The following is a 19,258-nucleotide window of genomic DNA, read 5'->3' as shown; positions in this document are numbered from 1 at the left end:
TCCTCCCTGCTCTACCTTCACTGTCTGATATAGTGATAAATTTATAGGTTTATATCTATTCAGTGTTTTACTTGGTTTTTAAATCTAAGGTAGATGTTTTGATTGTTTTTCTTACCTTGCAGATTTGTAAAGGAGAAATACTATTAGTGTTTTCTTTTTGGTTTTTTGTTTGTTTGAGACAGGATCTGGCCCTGTCACCCAGGCTGGAGTGCAATGGTGCCATCACAGCTCACTGCAGCCTCCACCTCCTGGACACAAGCGATCCTCCCGAGTAGCTGGGACTGCAGGTGCATGCCACCACAACCGCCTAAGTTTTGTATTTATTGTAGAGACAGGGTTTCACCATGTTACCCAGGCTGGTCTCAAACTCCTGGGCTCAAGTAATCTGCCTGCCTCAGCCTCCCAAAGTGTTGGGATTACAGGTATTAGCCACCAGACCCATCTTATTAGTGTATTCTTTTTTTACTTTTTAAAAATTTATTTATTTATTTTTGAGATGGAGTCTCACTCTGTTGCCCAGGCTGGAGTACAGTGGCGTGATCTTGGCTCACTGCAACCTCTGCCCCCCGGGTTCAAGCTATTCTCCTGCCTCAGCCTCCCAAGTAGCTGGAATCACAGACAGCCACCACCACATCCAGCTAATTTTTGTATTTTTAGTAGAAACGGAGTTTCACCATGTTGTCTAGGGTGGTCTTTAACAGTGTATTCTTAAATAAACAAAGGATCTTTGATAAATGCCAGTTTGGTATTTTCTGATGCAGCAGGTAAAGACCAAATAAAATGTTTAAGAATAGTGTTTCTCTTTTAGTTTTTAGTAGATTTCTAATGGTGGGTCTCTAAGATCTTTAAACTTGATAATGTTAAACATTAAATACAAATCAGAGTTTTTTGTCTTTTGATCATCTTTCTTCTTTTCTAATGATTTAGAAAATAATTTTTCTTAATGCTACTTTTAAAATTATTTGAAAACATAAATTTCACAGTTGCTAAGGTATATAAATAATAGTTGTGTTATTTAGATCACAGGCTCTGTTCTCAAGCTATAATCCTTGTCCTTCTAAATGGCATTTTCTGTAAGGCTAAGTTGGTTCATTTATTTTCATAGGGAGCTGTGGAAATAGTCACATTAAGGGAAGAAAAGCCTAAAAACTATTCCCCTCCCATTTTCAATCCAAATTTGAAAGGGTGATTTACTTCAAAGCGATTGCTTCAAATTCAAAAAACTTCACCATGAATGTTATTGAGCAAGACATTCTCAATAACAGGTACTTAACTAAATATTCTACACATTATAGAAAGCATTTTGTTAGCCAAAGCTTTATCCATTGTCAATAGGGTGGGGAATGGGATGGTTACAAAGGAGTGTGAGTCTTTGAGATCAAGTCTTTTCTTGTTTTAAATATTATATACATACATCATTCATTTTAATAAAATCTGTTTTAAACAAGTCAATGACACTACTTAGTGTAGTAGACCTTGGTTAAATTGTTTTGAAAATACTTTTATATTTATCATAGACCCTAGAAAGCAAAATTATTATGAAGCACATGTGATTTTAATCAATTATGTTAGTTTTCTTAATATCTAATCTTATCAACTCTTCAGATTTTTAAAATATAGTCAAAATAATTTTTCAAACATTTTCCTAATAGGAGTTTACATCTGATTTAATTAATATAAATTTAAAATAATTTTATTAAACTGATGCTAATTATACCTCATGGTTGGTTTAACTTATAGCTACTATGCATTACATATTTCAGGCATTCCTTGTCATATATATAAAGGTATCCTTTTAGTCACTAGAATATATATAAAGTCTAAGGCTTGTTTTTAGCATCAACATTTTGTCTTCATTCCTGATTAACAGGGCTTCAGACAGAGCACTGTTCAAAGAACTCATTTATTTTTACAGCATGTTTGTAAGGAAGGTGTGAAATATCTGCATTATAGACAAAGAGGCATTAATAGACTGACTTTGGTTTTTATGTTTGTATTTTTTAATTGTTTTCTTTGGAAAAAATTTAAGGTAATTTATACATAGAATAGTATAAATGAACCCATTTGTACTCTCACACATTGCTCCCACATTAGATATATTTTGAAGCAAATCCTAAAGACCGTATCATTTTACTTGTAAATATTCCTGTCACACTTAAGAAAATTTATGGTTTTATATGTAAGTGGTCATATGTAGATATAGTTGTATGTAGTTAATATGTCATCAAAAATCCAGGCAGTTTTTAAAATCCCCGGTCTCAATTTTTGTAACAGTTTTTTGAATTAGGATCCAGATAAGGGCCACATATTATGGTTGATTGATTAGGTCTTTCAGGTGTCTTTAGAAGAGACTTGACGTTGGTGGAAGTGTAAATTATTTCAGCCATTTTGAAAGACAGTGTGTCAATTCCTCAAAGACCTAAAGACAGAAATACCATTCAACCCAGCAATCCCATTACTGGGTATATACCCAAAGGAATATAAAATCATTCTATTATAAAGACACATGCATGCATATTTTCATTGCAGCACTATTCACAATAGCAAAGACATGGAATCAACCTAAATGCTCATCAACGGTGGACTGGATAAAGAAAATGTGGTACACAGACACCATGAAATATTCTGCAGCTACAAAAATGAACTAGATCGTGCCCTTTTCGGGGACATAGATGGAGCTGGAGGCCATTCTCCTTAGCAAACTAACACAGGAACAGAAAACCAAATACCACATGTTCTTACTTATAAGTGGGAGCTGAATGATGAGAACATATGGACGTAGAGGGGAATGACACACTCTGAGGCCTGTCGGAGAGTGGAGGGTGGGAGGAGAGAGAAGATCAGGAAAAATAACTAATGAGTACTACTAGGCTTAATATCTGGGTGATTAAATAATTTTTACAAACAGACCCCATGACACAAGTTTACCTATGCAACAAACCTGCACTTGTACCCCTGAATTCAAGAGTTTAATAATAATAATAATATTTTGGCTTATGCTCACACCTCAGACTGCCCACTTCTCACACACACACAAACACACCCACCCATACACAATTTATTTACTGAAGAAATTGGTCTTTTATCATAGTCTGGTTTTTCATAGTTTGGATTTTTCTAATTGCATCCCTGGGTTGCCTTTTTTCTTTCTTTTTTTCTTCTTTCTTTTCTTCTTTTTTTTTTTTTTTTTTTTTTGAGAATGAGTTTCACTCTTGTTGCCCAGGCTAGAATGCAATGGCACAATCTCAATGCAATCTCTGCTCACTGCAACCTCCACCTCCCAGGTTCAAGTGATTCTCGAGTCTCAGCCTCCCAAGTAGCTGGGATTACAGGTATGCGCCACCAAGCCCAGCTAATTTTGTATTTTTAGTAGAGACGGGGTTTCTCCATGTTGGTCAGGCTGGTCTCGAACTCCCAACCTCAGGTGATCTGCCCGCCTTGGCCTCCCAAAGTGCGGGGATTACAGACATGAGCCACCATGCCCAGCCTGCCTTTTTTCTTATATTTTTGTATCATATTCAGGTTTGTTGGTTGGTTAGTAAGAATACATTTTAGGATGGGTCCTATACTTTCATCAAGAAGCATATCATATATCTAGTTCTTCCACTCAACAACCACTGATGACCATTGTTTAGATCCTTTATTTTATTAAAGATTGTAAATCGGTAGTATTTTTACATTTTTTTATAGCTGGAATCCCTCTACTTCATCAGCCATTTGGTTACCCTGAAGTACAATTCATACAGGGAAGACAGGAATAAGTACTTTTTTTTTTTTTTTTCTATTTATATGTCAGTTACCAAAACAGTAAGATAGTTTCCTACCATCTTTCACAGGTGACCAATGAGTTAGTTTTTAAATATCATTATGAATTTGTGGATTTAAAGACGTGTCATGTATCTGTTCATTGCTGTTGCTATTCTAATCGATGTTCTAATTGTCCGACATTTGACTAGTAAAAGCCTCTTCTAGTTGACTCTTGAGTCCTTTTGGCATAACCCTAGGAATCTTAGATTTCTGACAGGACAAGATGTTCCAGAATAATCTTATACGTTTTGTGGCCCAAGCCCAGAGTCAGCCATTTCTCCAAAAAGCTATGATTCTTCTTTGTAGGAAAGAGCACATAGAGACCATAGTCTGGGTATATTTTTTAAGGTTGTATAGAAAAGTAAGATAAATAATTTATAAATCTAGTCCTGACCTAGTAATTTTTCATTTACATGGAAATGAAGAGGAGGAAGTACAATTTTAATTCAAAACAATAATTTTAAAAAACCTAAATGAAGCTTTCCTGTGACTTTAGAGTTTGTTTCATTACAAAATTGACTTCCCAGATTATATTTTTATTGATTTCATTTGGCATTCTCTAGGTAACACCACCATCTCATGCAGTGAAAAATTGCAGATTGACAAAAAGCAAAGCCAGCTACAGATTAACATTTCACAGTGAATAATCTCAAATCTATTTACATATCATGAAAAGTTAACTATAAAACCTAGATCAGTTGAAGTTTTGAGATTAGCAAAAACAAAACCGGAAATGCTGGGCTTAATAGAATACTTCTCACAGAACATGTTTCCTCACAAAGAGTTGGATTGGAGATTATTTTTAGGATCTGCGTCTATCAATACAAAACTTTTTAATCATTATTTGAGTTCTTCTTTTCCTATTTCAATTGTTTATATTTTAAAATATTTTTTAGCTGTTTACTGAGTAAGGCAGTATTTTAGTTGGCAGAAATAGTCGGAGGGGGGAGGCAGAGAATTACCAGGTTCCTTGTTTTCATACCCTAAGAAGAGATACTTCCCTTATATAAACACAGAAGCCCATAATGATAACAGTCCTGAAATTCACCTTAGTGTTTTCTAATCACTTCCTTTTTTGGGAAGTGAAGACCTGAGCACTATTTTTGATATTTTCCCACACTGAAAAACAGCTTGCATGAACTTCCTGACACTCTGAGAAACTTTACTTGTGCTAATCACTTTTTCTTTGACACGTAATTTTGTGGTTAAAAGTTTTCTGTTAAATTTTTTTGGATGATAGCATGTAGAATTTAATTCAAATTCTGTATTTCATTTGCACCTTTTAAAAACCTCTTATGTTTTAAAAATGTAGTGGTATTTATGGCTACCAGAATTAATGGAGTATATACAGTAGTATTTATATATTTTTGTATTCTCTTAGAAGGATATAAATGATTCAGTTCATCAGATTTTCTATGTAGTGGTTTCATTTGAAATGATGCCTTGGTAAAAATACCCAAATTCATCTATAAAAATCAGATTTCCCTTATTTAAAAATTGAATCCATAAAGTTGTCAGAAATGTTTATTAAAATGGAATTGGTAGAGAGAAGCACAATTTCAGTAACAAGAATGCTTTTTATTTTCTTTTGTAACATTAACAATAGAGGGTTTTTTCCCCACTATGATTTAACCTTTGCTTAGTCTAATAGAGTAGCATATCAAAGATTCTTCCTAGAGTTTCAGTCATTCTCTGCTAGTGATAATAAGCTTTATATTTACTGTGGATGATTAGGTGCATCCCTGAGGTCCAAGGATACCATTTAGGGCAGCATTTGTTACATAATACAGATAATTACTTAAAAGAGTTAATTCACAAAGTTTATTACCAAGACATAGAAGTGTAAAAAGACTCTATTATGATAAAATGAAGATACTGGGTATAAGTCCCGTTACAGTCCTCTAAAGGCACATTCCTAGATTTCTAGATAGAAGTATCTCTAAGTGGCAGGATAGACTATCTCTAAGATGGTTAACAATCATTCCATTTTGTGATACTCTAAAGGTTCAAAGCTACATTGCTACTTTATACAACGTACATTTTTCCCCTGTGGTTTTGAATAAGAATTTATTCCTTCAGAAAAGAATTCCTTTTTTAGTATTTATGGTGTTCACCTGCCTGTATTTATCCATTTTTCAGGGAATGGATAGCTTTTATTGCTAACCCTGCTACTTCTGTAATAACTACATAATGTCCACAGTATGTATATATAGGTTTTGATGTGTGACTGTATAGTCTCTTCACCCTTTACTCAGTGAAGAATTTCTTTCTTTCTTTTCTTAATTATTATTATTATTATTATGTTGATCAAGATGTGCTGTAATGTGTTTAGTAGAGACGGAGTTTCACCATGTTGACCAGGATGGTCTCGATCTCTTGACCTCGTGATCCACCCGCCTCGGCCTCCCAAAGTGCTGGGATTACAGGCTTGAGCCACCGCGCCCGGCCTTTCTTAATTAACTTTTAATACTACCAGCCAGAATATTCTTGTCACACATTACAGCAGGCTTAACCATGATTCTCTTGAACCACTATGTACAGTGCAGTAGCCACCATCCTGTAGTGACTGTTAGACACTTAACAATTTGGTTGGTCCAGATCAAGATGTGCTGTAAGTGTAAAATAGAAACTGGATTTTGAAGGCTTAGTATGAAACCCTTTAACATATTTTGGATATGTTCCTGGACAAGCTGAGTTACATGAAATACATTTTTTAATTAATTTCAGCAGTTTCTTTTTAGAAAATTTTCTATTACATATGTGGCTCACATCGTATTTATACCGGACAGTACTTCCCTAGAATAGTGTAAAGAAATCATTCTGTAGGCATCAAATCTCTATCTTTGTGTAATAGTTCTAATACAGACTTTATCCCCCACTATTCCTTGGTCAAAACCACATGTAGTTGCTAGCTTACTATGAGGCATGGTTGTGTCTGTGTGACTTGAGAATATACTTCACAGAATCTTCTAAGTGTAGAATCAATAAGTGTCATCACAATAGTATACATAGTATCACTCAGAAAAAAGGTTTAGACTGTCAGTGTGAATGAAACCATTGCCTTTGTTGCAGTGTTGCTCCTCGTACTTTAAAAATAATTTTATCATTATAAGGATTGTATTACTTTATTGATCTTTATGAACTTTGTAAATGAATGTTATATACAAAATAAATGTTAATGAAGAAAACTTAACTGTTTTGCTTCAGTAAACACTAAGTTATGGTTTTACTGCTTTAACTGATAGCACTAGATATTATGCATGAATATTAGAATAAGAAACATACTTTATTGATTCTGTTTTATTAGTTTGAAATATAGCATATAATCCACATTACAGTTATGACATGCTGTACTTGTTTTATTGGAAATTTTAAGATGTATAGAAAAGACAGCAAACTTCTACTTAGATCAAAACAGGGGTTATGTTTTAATCTCATATAATTTAGCATAAGTGCTATATATAGCACACTTAAAAACATTCAGTTTTTTAATATAAAGCATTCTTTTTTAAAAAACTTCTAGATTGAAATTTGAATATAAAAAATTCTCAAAATTAGATGTTTTAAATTTCAAATGATCAGTAATAAGATTATGGTTATATCAGATATAAATATGGCAGCTAAGCAGTGAAACATTTGTTTGATCATTGCAGAAATTTTCTGATGCAAAACCCCAATTTTTTTCTTAATTTTTAGGAAACCAGAATCCGGGCAATGGATAAGGATGCCAATAAAAGAATCCATAATTTCTCTGTCATCAATCCTGTTCCTGGACAAGCTATAACTCAGATTTTTGCAGTTGACAATAGAGAAGATCTTCAGAAGTGGATGGAAGCCTTCTGGCAGCATTTCTTTGATCTTAGTAAATAGATACTTGGATTTTGTAGTTGTATATTCATGTAGCCTGAAAGGATATGCACAGCAATCTTAAAATTATAATCTTATAATTTGTAGCAAGAATTTTTTATGTTCTTGAAAAAGTGGTAGTATATCATCAATGCACTGATGTTTTTTTCTCTCAGTCTCTTTCCAGTGGCTGACTGACTACTGTGTAGTATACGTTTCGATTCTAGCATCTCTACTTCCTGCTTTTTGAAGTTCCTTTGGTCACTAAAACAACCAGACCATATTCTCTCAAAATGTTAGGATTTAACTGTTGAAGGCAATGTGTTTGATCTAACAGATAAGAAGCCATTTGAGGCCAGGCGTGGTGGATCATGAGGTCAGAAAATCAAGACCTTCCTGGCCAACATGGTGCAACCCCATCTCTACTAAAAATAGAAAAATTAGCTGGGCTTGGAGGTACATGCCTGTAATCCCAGCTACTTGGGAGGCTGAGGCAGGAGAATTGCTTGAACCAGGGAGTCAGAGGTTGCAGTAGGCCGAGATTGTGCCACTGCACTCCAGCCTGGGGACATAGCAACACTTCATCTCAAAAAAAAAAAAAAGCCATTTGAAGAACAAAAAACTTTTCCAGGATAATGATGATTCTAAAATATTGAAACATTCAGGAGTCTCACTTTCGTAGCCTTCCCTTAACTCCAGATTTGTTATCATCTTCTTGGACAACATCCAGAGAGGTTTTTATTTTTGTTTTAAATCACACACATGATTTTCTCATCTCAATAATACAGTCCAATGACATGGATTATAAAAACTATGGGATGGTAATATAATAGGGCTATTGTGTGTAAAATATGTGAGGTTCTAACATTTCTCAAGGAAGAATTTTATCAACAGGAAAATATTGAAATCGTAACAGTTCTTTGTGTTTACTGACAATAAGTCTAACAGCATATTTATTATCTACAATTTTATATTGAAATTGTAGAATGTTGATGGCTGTTCCTGATCAAACAAAGCCTACTGATGGATGCTACCAGTATTTTGTCAGTTGAATGCTATTCAGTGGAAAACTGAGACATTTCCAAAAAGGGAAATTATTTCTGCAACTCATGGAAATAACCCTAGGGACATTTTAAGAACTCTGTTTTCTGGAACACTATGAAGAAAAGTTAATACCTGCAGCCCTCAATTTAGAAGTTGGGGAAGAGGCAAGAAAGGGGTCTAAATTTATGGATTATTTCCCGTATACCAGATTATTTCATTCATCCTCATAACACTCTATGAAGTACAGATTATTTCTCTTTGCTTTAAAGATGAGAAAACTTAGGCCTGAAAAGGTTTCTGGTTCACAGCATTGAACTAGAGGATTTCCTCCATGGCCCTCTTGGATTGTTTGGGACTTGTTTTCCTTATGTACCATCCCTAGACAATAAATATTCAGATATTCATTTCATGCTTATCAGCATGTACCACATTTATTTAACTAAAGTTTTCGTGCCAGGCATGGTGTCTCATGCTCATAATCCCAGCACTCTGGGAGTCCAAGGCAGATGGATCACCTGAGGTCAGGAGTTCATGACCAGCCTGACCAACATGGTGAAACCCTATCTCTACTAAAAATACAAAAATTAGCTGGGCATGGTGGCATGCGCCTGTAGTCCCAGCTACTTGGGAGGCTGAGGCAGGAGAATCAGTTGAAGCCGGGAGGCAGAGGTTGCAGTAAACAGATCTCACCACTACACTCCAGCATGGGTGGCAGAGTGAGACTCTGCTAAAACTAAAAATTTCAGCAGATCTCAAGTGTGTAACTTAAAAGACAACAATGTCCTTTCTTTTGCTGATCATAGCTAAAATTGTAACCATTTTTTTAAATGCTCTGTCTTAGAGAATCTTATAAATGATTTATTTTTAGAATGATTCTGGTATTTTATAATTTTTATGTGCATAAAAACAAGAGGAGAAATATGACCATGATAATACCAGAATCTTCTAGTCTGCATATCAACTGCTATTAGATGATCTCATGCTTTCATTCTTTAGATTATGTGAAATAATTTATCATGCTAAAATGGGGAGTTGAGGGATAAGAATCTCATGACATTTTTCTACTGTCAACATAATAAGAAAGTGATGACAACTTGGTTCTCAGGTCTGGTTTCTTCTTTGGTATTTAATACTTTTTGGCATGAAAACTGCCAACCTATGTAATTTTTGCAGTACAAATTCTATTACATTTATACTTCAAAATTCAGAATTCATTGTGTATGGATATATGAAGCAAAGATAGAGGTATTTATACCATACTAAAAAATTGACTTACACTTTAAAATTTTAACTTTTCTAGTGACAGGTGCAACCTCCTGTGATCCTGGTTGAAGTATGGTACATAGTACAAAGTACAGGATAAATATTCAGGGCAGAATAAAGCAAGACACATTTAATATTGAGAGCAAATTTGAATTATTTTGCCTTATTTAAGAATAGAAAACCAGGCCGGGCGCGGTGGCTCAAGCCTGTAATCCCAGCACTTTGGGAGGCCGAGGCAGGTGGATCACGAGGTCAAGAGATCGAGACCATCCTGGTCAACATGGTGAAACCCCGTCTCTACTAAAAATACAAAAAATTAGCTGGGCATGGTGGTGCGTGCCTGTAATCCCAGCTACTCAGGAGGCTGAGGCAGGAGAATTGCCTGAACCCAGGAGGTGGAGGTTGCGGTGAGCCGAGATCGCGCCATTGCACTCCAGCCTGGGTAACATGAGTGAAACTCCGTCCCAAAAAAAAAAAAAAGAATAGAAAACCAAGAGGGTTAGATAATCAGAACTCAGGAGGAAACAGTTATGGAAGTAGATATGTTTAGCCGAGGGGAGAATGGCCTCAGGTGAATGTTGGCGGGCAAGAGGGATGTAATAGCTACTGTTAATCTTTGTGAGTTAAACCTGTGAAAGAGGAGTGACACGTGTTCTGGATGGTCAGTAGGAGTAAAGAATGATAGGTAAAAGATACAGAAAAGACGGATTTGGAACATTTCATTTATTTTAATATTTAACAACATAAATATTGAGTTACATTAGGAGCTTAGCCTAAAAAATTATTTTGACTGGGAACACTAATAAATAGTATTTTAGGAAACATCTTTAATATATAAATTGTTATGTGAACAAAACCTACTCATTTACTGTTTCATATTGGGCCCTTGTTTTCATGTTAGTATATTGGCTATCATGTATAACTATGCATAGAGATTTATTTGCTGGCAAAATAAATGTTTCAATTGTAGTCTTAACCCATGAAGGCGTTTGTACCTCTGTCTTTAGTAACATATGAAATAATGTGGCATTATATTCAGTTTTCATTGTAACTAGTATTCTGCTACTAATTTAACAATGAAATGCTTTTATTTACCAATATAGAGAAAATACTGTATTTCATAATAACTTATCTAAGAATGTGACAGAAATGTGTGCCAGTTTAAAGTGTTTATTTTTCCATTAGATAAGGGTTTTTTTTCCTGCCCCCCAAGAAGAAAAAAACTGGCTTTTATATATTTATCTACAAAAGGAAGTGTGGGGAGGAATAAGTTATCAGATCTCAGATCCTACTAGATGTGCTTTCAACCTTTGAAGCGTTGTACTCAATAATTTATTCCCTTTATCAGTTACTATGTGGTTTATTTGGAAATTTTTACCGTATTCTGTGCTTAGCATCATAATAAAACATACTGAAAGGCTTTTTTATGTTTCTTAAGTAAGGGTGATGGATTTTAAATTTATGCATATATTACTATAGTAGTATATTCAACTACTATAAAATGAGTAATTATATAAAAATGAGTAATTTTACTAAACATGAAATGTCCTTAGTTTTTAAGTAATAGAAAATAACCAGGTTAGATACTGAATATGGATATATGACCTAAGTGTATTATATTTACTTTTCTATCAGTATAAGATAGGCTATAAGAAGGTGAATGTCAGTAACTTACTCTTACAAAATTAATCTATAGTCACATAGGAACTAGCATAGTTGCTATCCAGCATGCAGGTACACAATAAGTATGAAAAGATTAAATTTTTGGACATCACTCAGGAGAAATCTACAAAATTTAAGATTTAATTAGTGTGAAGCATAACTAAAAGAAAAATTAATAATGTCCACACTTAAATTTTAACTTAATAGTGGAAACATTTTATTCGAGAGTATTTTTTTCTTATTCCAAATGCCTTTATTTAATGTGTCCTTCCTAAAACAAATTTGACTCAGAATTTTATTGAGTGATATGATTTTATAGTAATAGGTTTTTATATACCTTTTACCTAAATGAAAATACAGTGTTTTTATAGAGTTAAATGATTTTGAAAAAACATGATAATCATCTTAAAGGGACAATTGCTAAGTAAATAATTTTTCTTTCTTAATCAAAATTTTCATAGTTGAAACCATTTTTGAGAACCTCCCTCCTTTATGTTTTTTTCTGTTTCCTTCTAGGGAACTATATTTCAGTCGATTGTTTAACCTTTCAACATCTTGAATACCTAATGTTTAATATTTAAAAGAAGAGAACCTGCACAAGCTTTTGCAATAAATAGAAATTTTGAAGTAGTTATTAACCATTTAGTGAAATAGGATAGTATTTAATAGCCTAGAGTGCAGTGGTGCAATCTTGGCTGACTGCAACCTCCGCCTCTTGGGTTCAAGCGATCCTCCTGCCTCAGTCTCCTAAGTAGCTGGGACTAAAGGCACATGCCACCACACCTGGCTAATTTTTGTATTTTTAGTAGAGAAGGGTTTCGCCATGTTGTCCAGGCTGGTCTTGAACTCCTAACCTCAGGTGATCTGCCCACCTAGACCTTCCAAAGTGCTGGGATCACAGGTGTGAGCCACTGCACCCGGCCAAACTTTATTTTTTAAATAGATTACTTTTATGTTCAGAACTGGACTTTGAAATTATGGGTAGTATTAGGTTTTTGTGCAAGCCTCCCTTAAGGCACTGCTTTATTTATAAATTCACTGATTTTTATTCAAAGCAAAAATGTACTGCTATCTATTAAAAACGAAATATATATCTTTACATTTCTGTTTTAAACTAATCTACCTTTTTTCTGTCTGTCTTAGGCCAGTGGAAGCATTGTTGTGAAGAACTTATGAAAATTGAGATTATGTCACCACGGAAACCACCTTTGTTCTTGACAAAAGAGGCAACCTCAGTCTACCATGATATGAGTAAGTGGGGCTTGGCTTTTCTAGGCTGCAGGATAACAAAAACAACATTGTCCATACCAAGTAGCTTATTCTACTGACGTTAAAATGCTAAAATTTTCAGGGCACAATCAAAATAAATGAAAAAAGACTGATTATAGACTAAGGAACTCATGTTTAATAGATGAATTCATACAAAATAATGAATACACTTTAATAGTCTGAATGCTTAAGATCAAACAAAAAATATAAGGGCTTAAAATGAGTAAAGGTGCACTGAAAATAAATATTAGCTGAGTAGCTGATGAAAATTCTGAAAATAAACACTTGCAGATTCTAAAAAGTAATCATGTTCAGTAATTTTTTTCTGTATTTTATTAAATTTCAAGTAGTATTGCTAGTTGCATATTAATGAATGGAAGCTTTCATCTCTGGCCAAAAAAAATTGGTTATGTTTAATACTTTGAAAAATTTTAAATTTCTAGACTCACTAATATTCAGTTTCTTGAAAGGTGTTTATTTTTGTGCAGTTGCCTCAGTGAATAATGTTGTGAACAAATGCAAGTCAGTCTATATTCTGTCCAACTTGCCACTAATGTATCTGTACTTACGTTCATTTTAAAATGTTATGTTAAAAATGGTACATTTGGGTTCACACATTTTAAAATACCAGTAATTCATTTGATATTTATCTCTGTTCTTTTATTTTTCCCAAGGGAAATTTCAACCGGCACCTTTATTACCAAAGTGGTATGAGGGCTTTACTCTCTTCCTGGGTTTTTGGTTTTAAGCATTTTCGCTTTTAACAGAGACTTTGCTGGTCTACAGGAATACTCATCCAATTTCAGTCATCCCAATATACATCTAGCTTTTGTAAAAAGGAAATCTCTTACCTACAAGTCAGAATAAGGTTTTAAATCCAAGAAATGTTGTCTCATAAATACTTAATCTATAGAATTTTTTAAAAAAATCATATAATTCCACTTCTTTGAAAGCTGGATTTTGCTAATTTCTTTAGGAATATATTTATACATGTGTATGTATTATGTACATTATATGTATGTTACATATATGTTTTATATAGTATATGTGTGTTTACATATAAAATGTTGTATATATAGTGTATTGCATGATCTTTTTAGTTCTGATAGCATGGTTATTTTTACAAGCAAACATTTTCCTTATCATAGTCTTTGACCATTATATATAGCATACTAGTTTGGAAAATAATAACTTATTCTGATCAAGTGCATACTGCTTGTGAATTTTTTCATGTATTCTTAAAATTATAGGCATTGATTCACCTATGAAACTTGAAAGTTTAACGGATATAATACAAAGAAAAATTGAAGAGACAAATGGGCAGTTCCTTACTGGTCAGCATGAAGAATCCTTACCACCTCCTTGGGCGACACTCTTTGATGGTAACCATCAAATGGTCATCCAGAAAAAGGTACTGTCTCCTGCAGGTGAGCCATTACATGATGAAAAAGGGAAAAAGAGACGAGCTCCCCTTCCCCCTTCTGATAAACTTCCATTCAGCTTAAAATCACAGAGTAACACAGATCAATTGGTTAAGGACAACTGGGGAAAAACAAGTGTGTCTCAGACTTCACCTTTGGATACCAAACTATCAATCCTAATGCATCACTTACAGAAACCAATGGCTGCTCCTCGAAAACTTCTCCCTGCCAGGAAAAAAAAGATTAAGTGATGGTGAGCATGCAGACACTAAAACCAATTCTGAAGGCAAGCCAGTGCCAGCTCCAAGGCAGAAATCCATCAAAGACATTCTGGACCCTAGATCATGGCTGCAGGCACAAGTATAGAAAACAATTAATGATAAAACATTTAACAAAATCTATAACTGTAATGCTTAATTCAGAGGCATTATAAATTGAGTAATGTATAATTATATAGGTAAATATGATAGTGATTTATACCAATAATTAATAAGCTATTAGGTATAGAAAAACATAATAAAGATATGGATTTTTTTCTTTTTACTCCTGATTTTCAGAATGTAAGTGATTTCTCCAGCAGTGTGCAAGAGGCAGTTTCCAGACAATATCCTAATTGTTGGAAGGGTTAATTTATTCCTAAATTAGTACCAGGCAGTGAATAAGCCCTAGGCAGAATAAAGCATTAAAATTTCTTTTGGGGAGAGACTGTCTAGTAATTTAAAATGTGTTAAATATGAGCCATATTCTCATTGTGAGAATTTTAATACTAATGGAATGTTTCAAAGGTTTCGTTCAAACCACAAATTATAGAATCCACCCAAGAAAATTCTCTTCTTAGCATTCTGGAATTCTCATCTAATGGTTCACTGGCTCTCATCTATTGTTTAACTCACTAGTTTATAGGCTGACCTTTTAAATTCTTGGGACAAATTTTGGAATATTAAATTCTTCATCTTTAAAGGGAATTTGTAATGTGCTATTCAGACTTGTTTCCTTTATGAGCCCTGAAATCCTGTTGACATTAACTTTCATAAATGAAGCATAACACTTATTAGTTTAGAGAAATGGTAGATGAAATTCTCTTTACGTTCAATTTTCTGTGTGTGTTGCTAATTTCCATTGTGGCTTTGGAATTTAGGAAAGTGAGTAGATGATTAACACCTTGAAATTCATTTAACTCTTATTTAAAAAGAAGATGGGAGATTCAAAAATACTGGAAAAGTTGGCTACCATGGAAAATAATTTTCAGAGTTAATTCTTTTTTACAATTTTAATTAGATTTCCTTGTCCTAGTAAGGTTGATGTCTGATAGCGGTATCATTCATTAGAAGTCATATTCTTACAACAGTGACATTGGAGTCATTTCCATAGGAGGTAATTTCCATAGCAACTAATCATAGTGACCCAAACAGGATTATAAAATCAAGTGAGGAATAAATAGCAGAAAAATACCTTATAAGGAACAAAAAAAAAAAAAATCCATTTTTTATAATAATGCTTTTTGTAAACAAGAGCAGAACAATTTTAAAAATCGAATTAGAATTTCCAAATAAAACAGTTTCCATAAGGTGTCAGCAGCAGCACTAAAAATCTCAAATCACACTGAACCCTAAATATCATTGCAAGAGATAAAAGCTAAGAATTAAGTTGCTGCCCTGTGTATAATCTCTTGAGATCTTTTTAAAGCTAGCAAGAACTCTATTTGGATCAGAACTACATTATTACAAAATAAAACGAACACTTGACAAAAAAAAAAAACCCACATTAATTTAAACAGAGCCTTTCATTATTTTCAGATAGCAGGGTCTTTTTCATTTACAAAGAATGATGTAACTGCCAGGTCACTTCTGTGTTTGCCCAGGACTCCTAGTAAGAATTGAATCTTGAGGGAGTAATGATAACAAAAGGTTTCTTGTGACCGGTAACACCAGGACAGACACAGTGTTTGGTGAGAGGATACTGTCTGCTTGATGGCATACAGAGATCATAACATGTATGGAAACCTTAAAAAGTGGGTTTACTTTATCTAACTAGAAGGCTCTCATAAATTGCTGTATGATTGCTGTTTCAGTAAGTGACATTAAAAATCTAAAGGATATTGTTTGAATTTTTTAGTTACTTTTTTAAGCCTCATTGCTGTTTTTGACAGCATTTGTGACTGTCATTGCCACAGAATTATAGAGCTAGAAAATGCTGCAGCCAAAATTGTTTCTGAAACTGGCATCTAAGCATTCCTTTTTTTTCCTAGTTGATGCCTTCCTTTATTACAACAGTATTAAAACTTCTAGATTATATTCTTGTCATTTTTCCTCATGCACATAATAGCAGGAAGGATTTAAGTTGTACAAGAAAAAGAAAGTAATCATATAGAAATTACTTAGCAGTTGGGTCCTCAGAGCAGAACTTTGAAGCCCTTTTTACCTAGAACCATTTCAAAGCATGAGCAAGGACCACCACCCTCTCCCCACCAAATTATTCAGTCTCTTTCTGGGGGCCCAGGTTACTGTATGTTGCAAGTCTTTGAAATGGGCCTGATGTCTTCGGCTCCTGAAATGCTGATTTACCCCTTCCCAAAAGAGTGTAATTATAATACAAAGTTGGTTTTTTTCTTTCTTTTTTTTTTTTTTTCCTCTGGCCCCGTCTTCTCTCTCAGTCTCATCCCCAAAGGGAAAGCCCTCTTTCCCTCATTCTCTTCTTTCTCCCTTCCTTTACAGTTTTTAAAAAAAAATCTAAAAATAGTTAAGCAATGTGTCAAAAGTGTTTCAAAAGAAGTGTTTGTTTTCTCATTTCTTAAACCAGAAGTTTATGACAAAGAAATATGCCGTGTAATATGAAAGCTGCTTCAGCTTTTTATGAGCTTTCACATACCTTGTTTGTCCTTTTGTTTCTTGATATATGAAGACCATAAACTGGAAACAAAGAGTTAGCTGTCAGCTCTTGATAATAACATTATAATTGGGGAAATAAATAGATATTTTATGATATGATAATTCTGATGATCTAAAGATCATGTCTTAGATAATTACATTTACATTTCAAGCTCTGGGATATAATTTACATATTCTGCATTAAGATAGCATTATTTTTAATTGCAACTAAGTGGTAACTTTTTTATTTTAATACCTTGCAAGGGCAAAGAAGGCATTTTTAAAATTCTACATACGCACCTCCTAAGGTAAATAGTCTTTCAAAAATATCAGTCATGCCAAGTCTTGCTGAGTTTTGTTAAATCCTCCTTAACTGTCTGCAGTGCCCCCTGACTTCTTTTAAACGGATGTGAATATATGTGGAAAACTAAATCCATTTATTATAAATGCCTTATCTTTACCCTTTGGGATCCTACTAAATGCATTTTACCTGGTACTATTTATTAAAAATGGAAGCTGTCTTGAATTAGAGACAACTCACATAAGGTAGGTTAAGCAGTCAAGTATTTCTTTAGGCTTATGTTCAGCACCTCAGTCACCTACTGAGAAGTTAATTAATTCAGTCCAAAATGAAATTATAGGGCAGTTTGGTGCAATTTACGTTAAATGCCATTTGAATGTAATCACCTGTGTTACCACGAATGTGGTACAACTATACTAGATAGACAGAATGCTGCATTGCACCATGAGCAAGAAATGTTCTGCAAGAAAAATAGCTGTCTCTGTGGTCTGGATTTATCAAAACTCATTTTCTTGTTAAAGAGTAAATAATTGAACAGTAATTAAACTTTAACTGATGACCATTTTTTTTATATTCTAGTAGCTGTCTTCGCTATTCGTCTTAAATTATAATACAGAGTTGACATTTTGCCCTTACATTTCAAAGACTTTACTATTTTTAAATGTTTACATATGTTTACACGTTTAGGTGTAACTGTTTCATTGCTATTAATAGTTAAATGAAATCTGCTTATTCTGGGTAATAGATGTTTTTACTTAACTCTGGGAAAGATGTTACCTTTGAGTTTTTAAAGACAAGTCTTCATTTGAAAATATATTAGAGTGTATTATTTTCTGACATGCTTGTGTAATTGGATTTGCTTATAATTTTCATTTTTAAATTAAATATGGGTGAAACTTCTGGATTAAAAAGTATTATATCATGGACATACATTTTTTAAAGTACCAAAGGTATTTGGTAAGCAAGCCCAAGTCATGTGATTGAAACTTCTATACGTTAAAAGAGCTTATTTGTGCAGACATTTCTAACTTTTTCTCTTTAAGTGCTCCCTCTAGACTACACTGATAGAAGTAGATAGTGTGGTGGAATCAGTTTAATCAGAGAAAGACATACCAAATAGCTGATGCCATTTCTTACAAGACTGACATTCTAATAGCTGTGGTGTGATTAACATTATTAAAATGTTTACACGTAATCCTTCTTAAAGTATACTCTTAAAAATCCATTGATAGGCCTGGCGTGGTGGCTCAAGCCTGTAATCCCAGCACTTTGGGAGGCCGAGGCAGGTGGATCACGAGGTCAAGAGATCGAGACCATCCTGGTCAACATGGTGAAACCCCGTCTCTACTAAAAATACAAAAAATTAGCTGGGCATGGTGGCGCGTGCCTGTAATCCCAGCTACTCAGGAGGCTGAGGCAGGAGAATTGCCTGAACCTAGGAGGCGGAGGTTGCAGTGAGCCGAGATCGCGCCATTGCACTCCAGCCTGGGTAACATGAGTGAAACTCCGTCTCAAAAAACAAAAAAAAAAAAAACAAATCCATTGATATAACATTATAGTGATCCAGAATTTAGTTGTAGTTTAGTGATCCAGAATTTCCCCAGAGCTTAAGCCACTGCAATAAATTAGGTACCTAGGATATTCAGTTGCTGCTAGCCACAAGGAGTATCCTTATTTTAATGCACCTCCCTCAGTACTTTATTCCTACAGAGGACCCCAAAGGAGGGGGAGAGAAATGAACAATCCTTGCTCAGTTGTGTTATTTCAGCATTTTATTT

General features: G+C 34.1%; 1 protein-coding gene across 1 annotated transcript in view; it reads left to right on the top strand.

The window, feature by feature from the left end:
• The window catches only part of RTKN2 (rhotekin 2), a 74,246-nt gene extending 57,218 nt beyond the window's left edge, over positions 1 to 17,028 (top strand). Inside the window, 4 exon segments of the mRNA XM_032252581.1 lie at positions 7,504 to 7,669; positions 12,766 to 12,873; positions 14,142 to 14,545; positions 14,547 to 17,028. Of these exon segments, the coding sequence (XP_032108472.1) occupies positions 7,504 to 7,669; positions 12,766 to 12,873; positions 14,142 to 14,545; positions 14,547 to 14,678 (810 nt within the window). The 3' untranslated portion in view covers positions 14,679 to 17,028.
• Positions 17,029 to 19,258: the final 2,230 nt, after the last annotated feature.

Source organism: Sapajus apella, unplaced genomic scaffold, assembly GCF_009761245.1.
Source record: "Sapajus apella isolate SASKATOON/1434 unplaced genomic scaffold, GSC_monkey_1.0 scaffold78, whole genome shotgun sequence".
Taxonomy (NCBI): domain Eukaryota; kingdom Metazoa; phylum Chordata; class Mammalia; order Primates; family Cebidae; genus Sapajus; species Sapajus apella.
The sequence above is the reverse complement of the archived record's forward strand: the minus strand, read 5'-3'. Positions and strand labels throughout refer to the sequence as shown.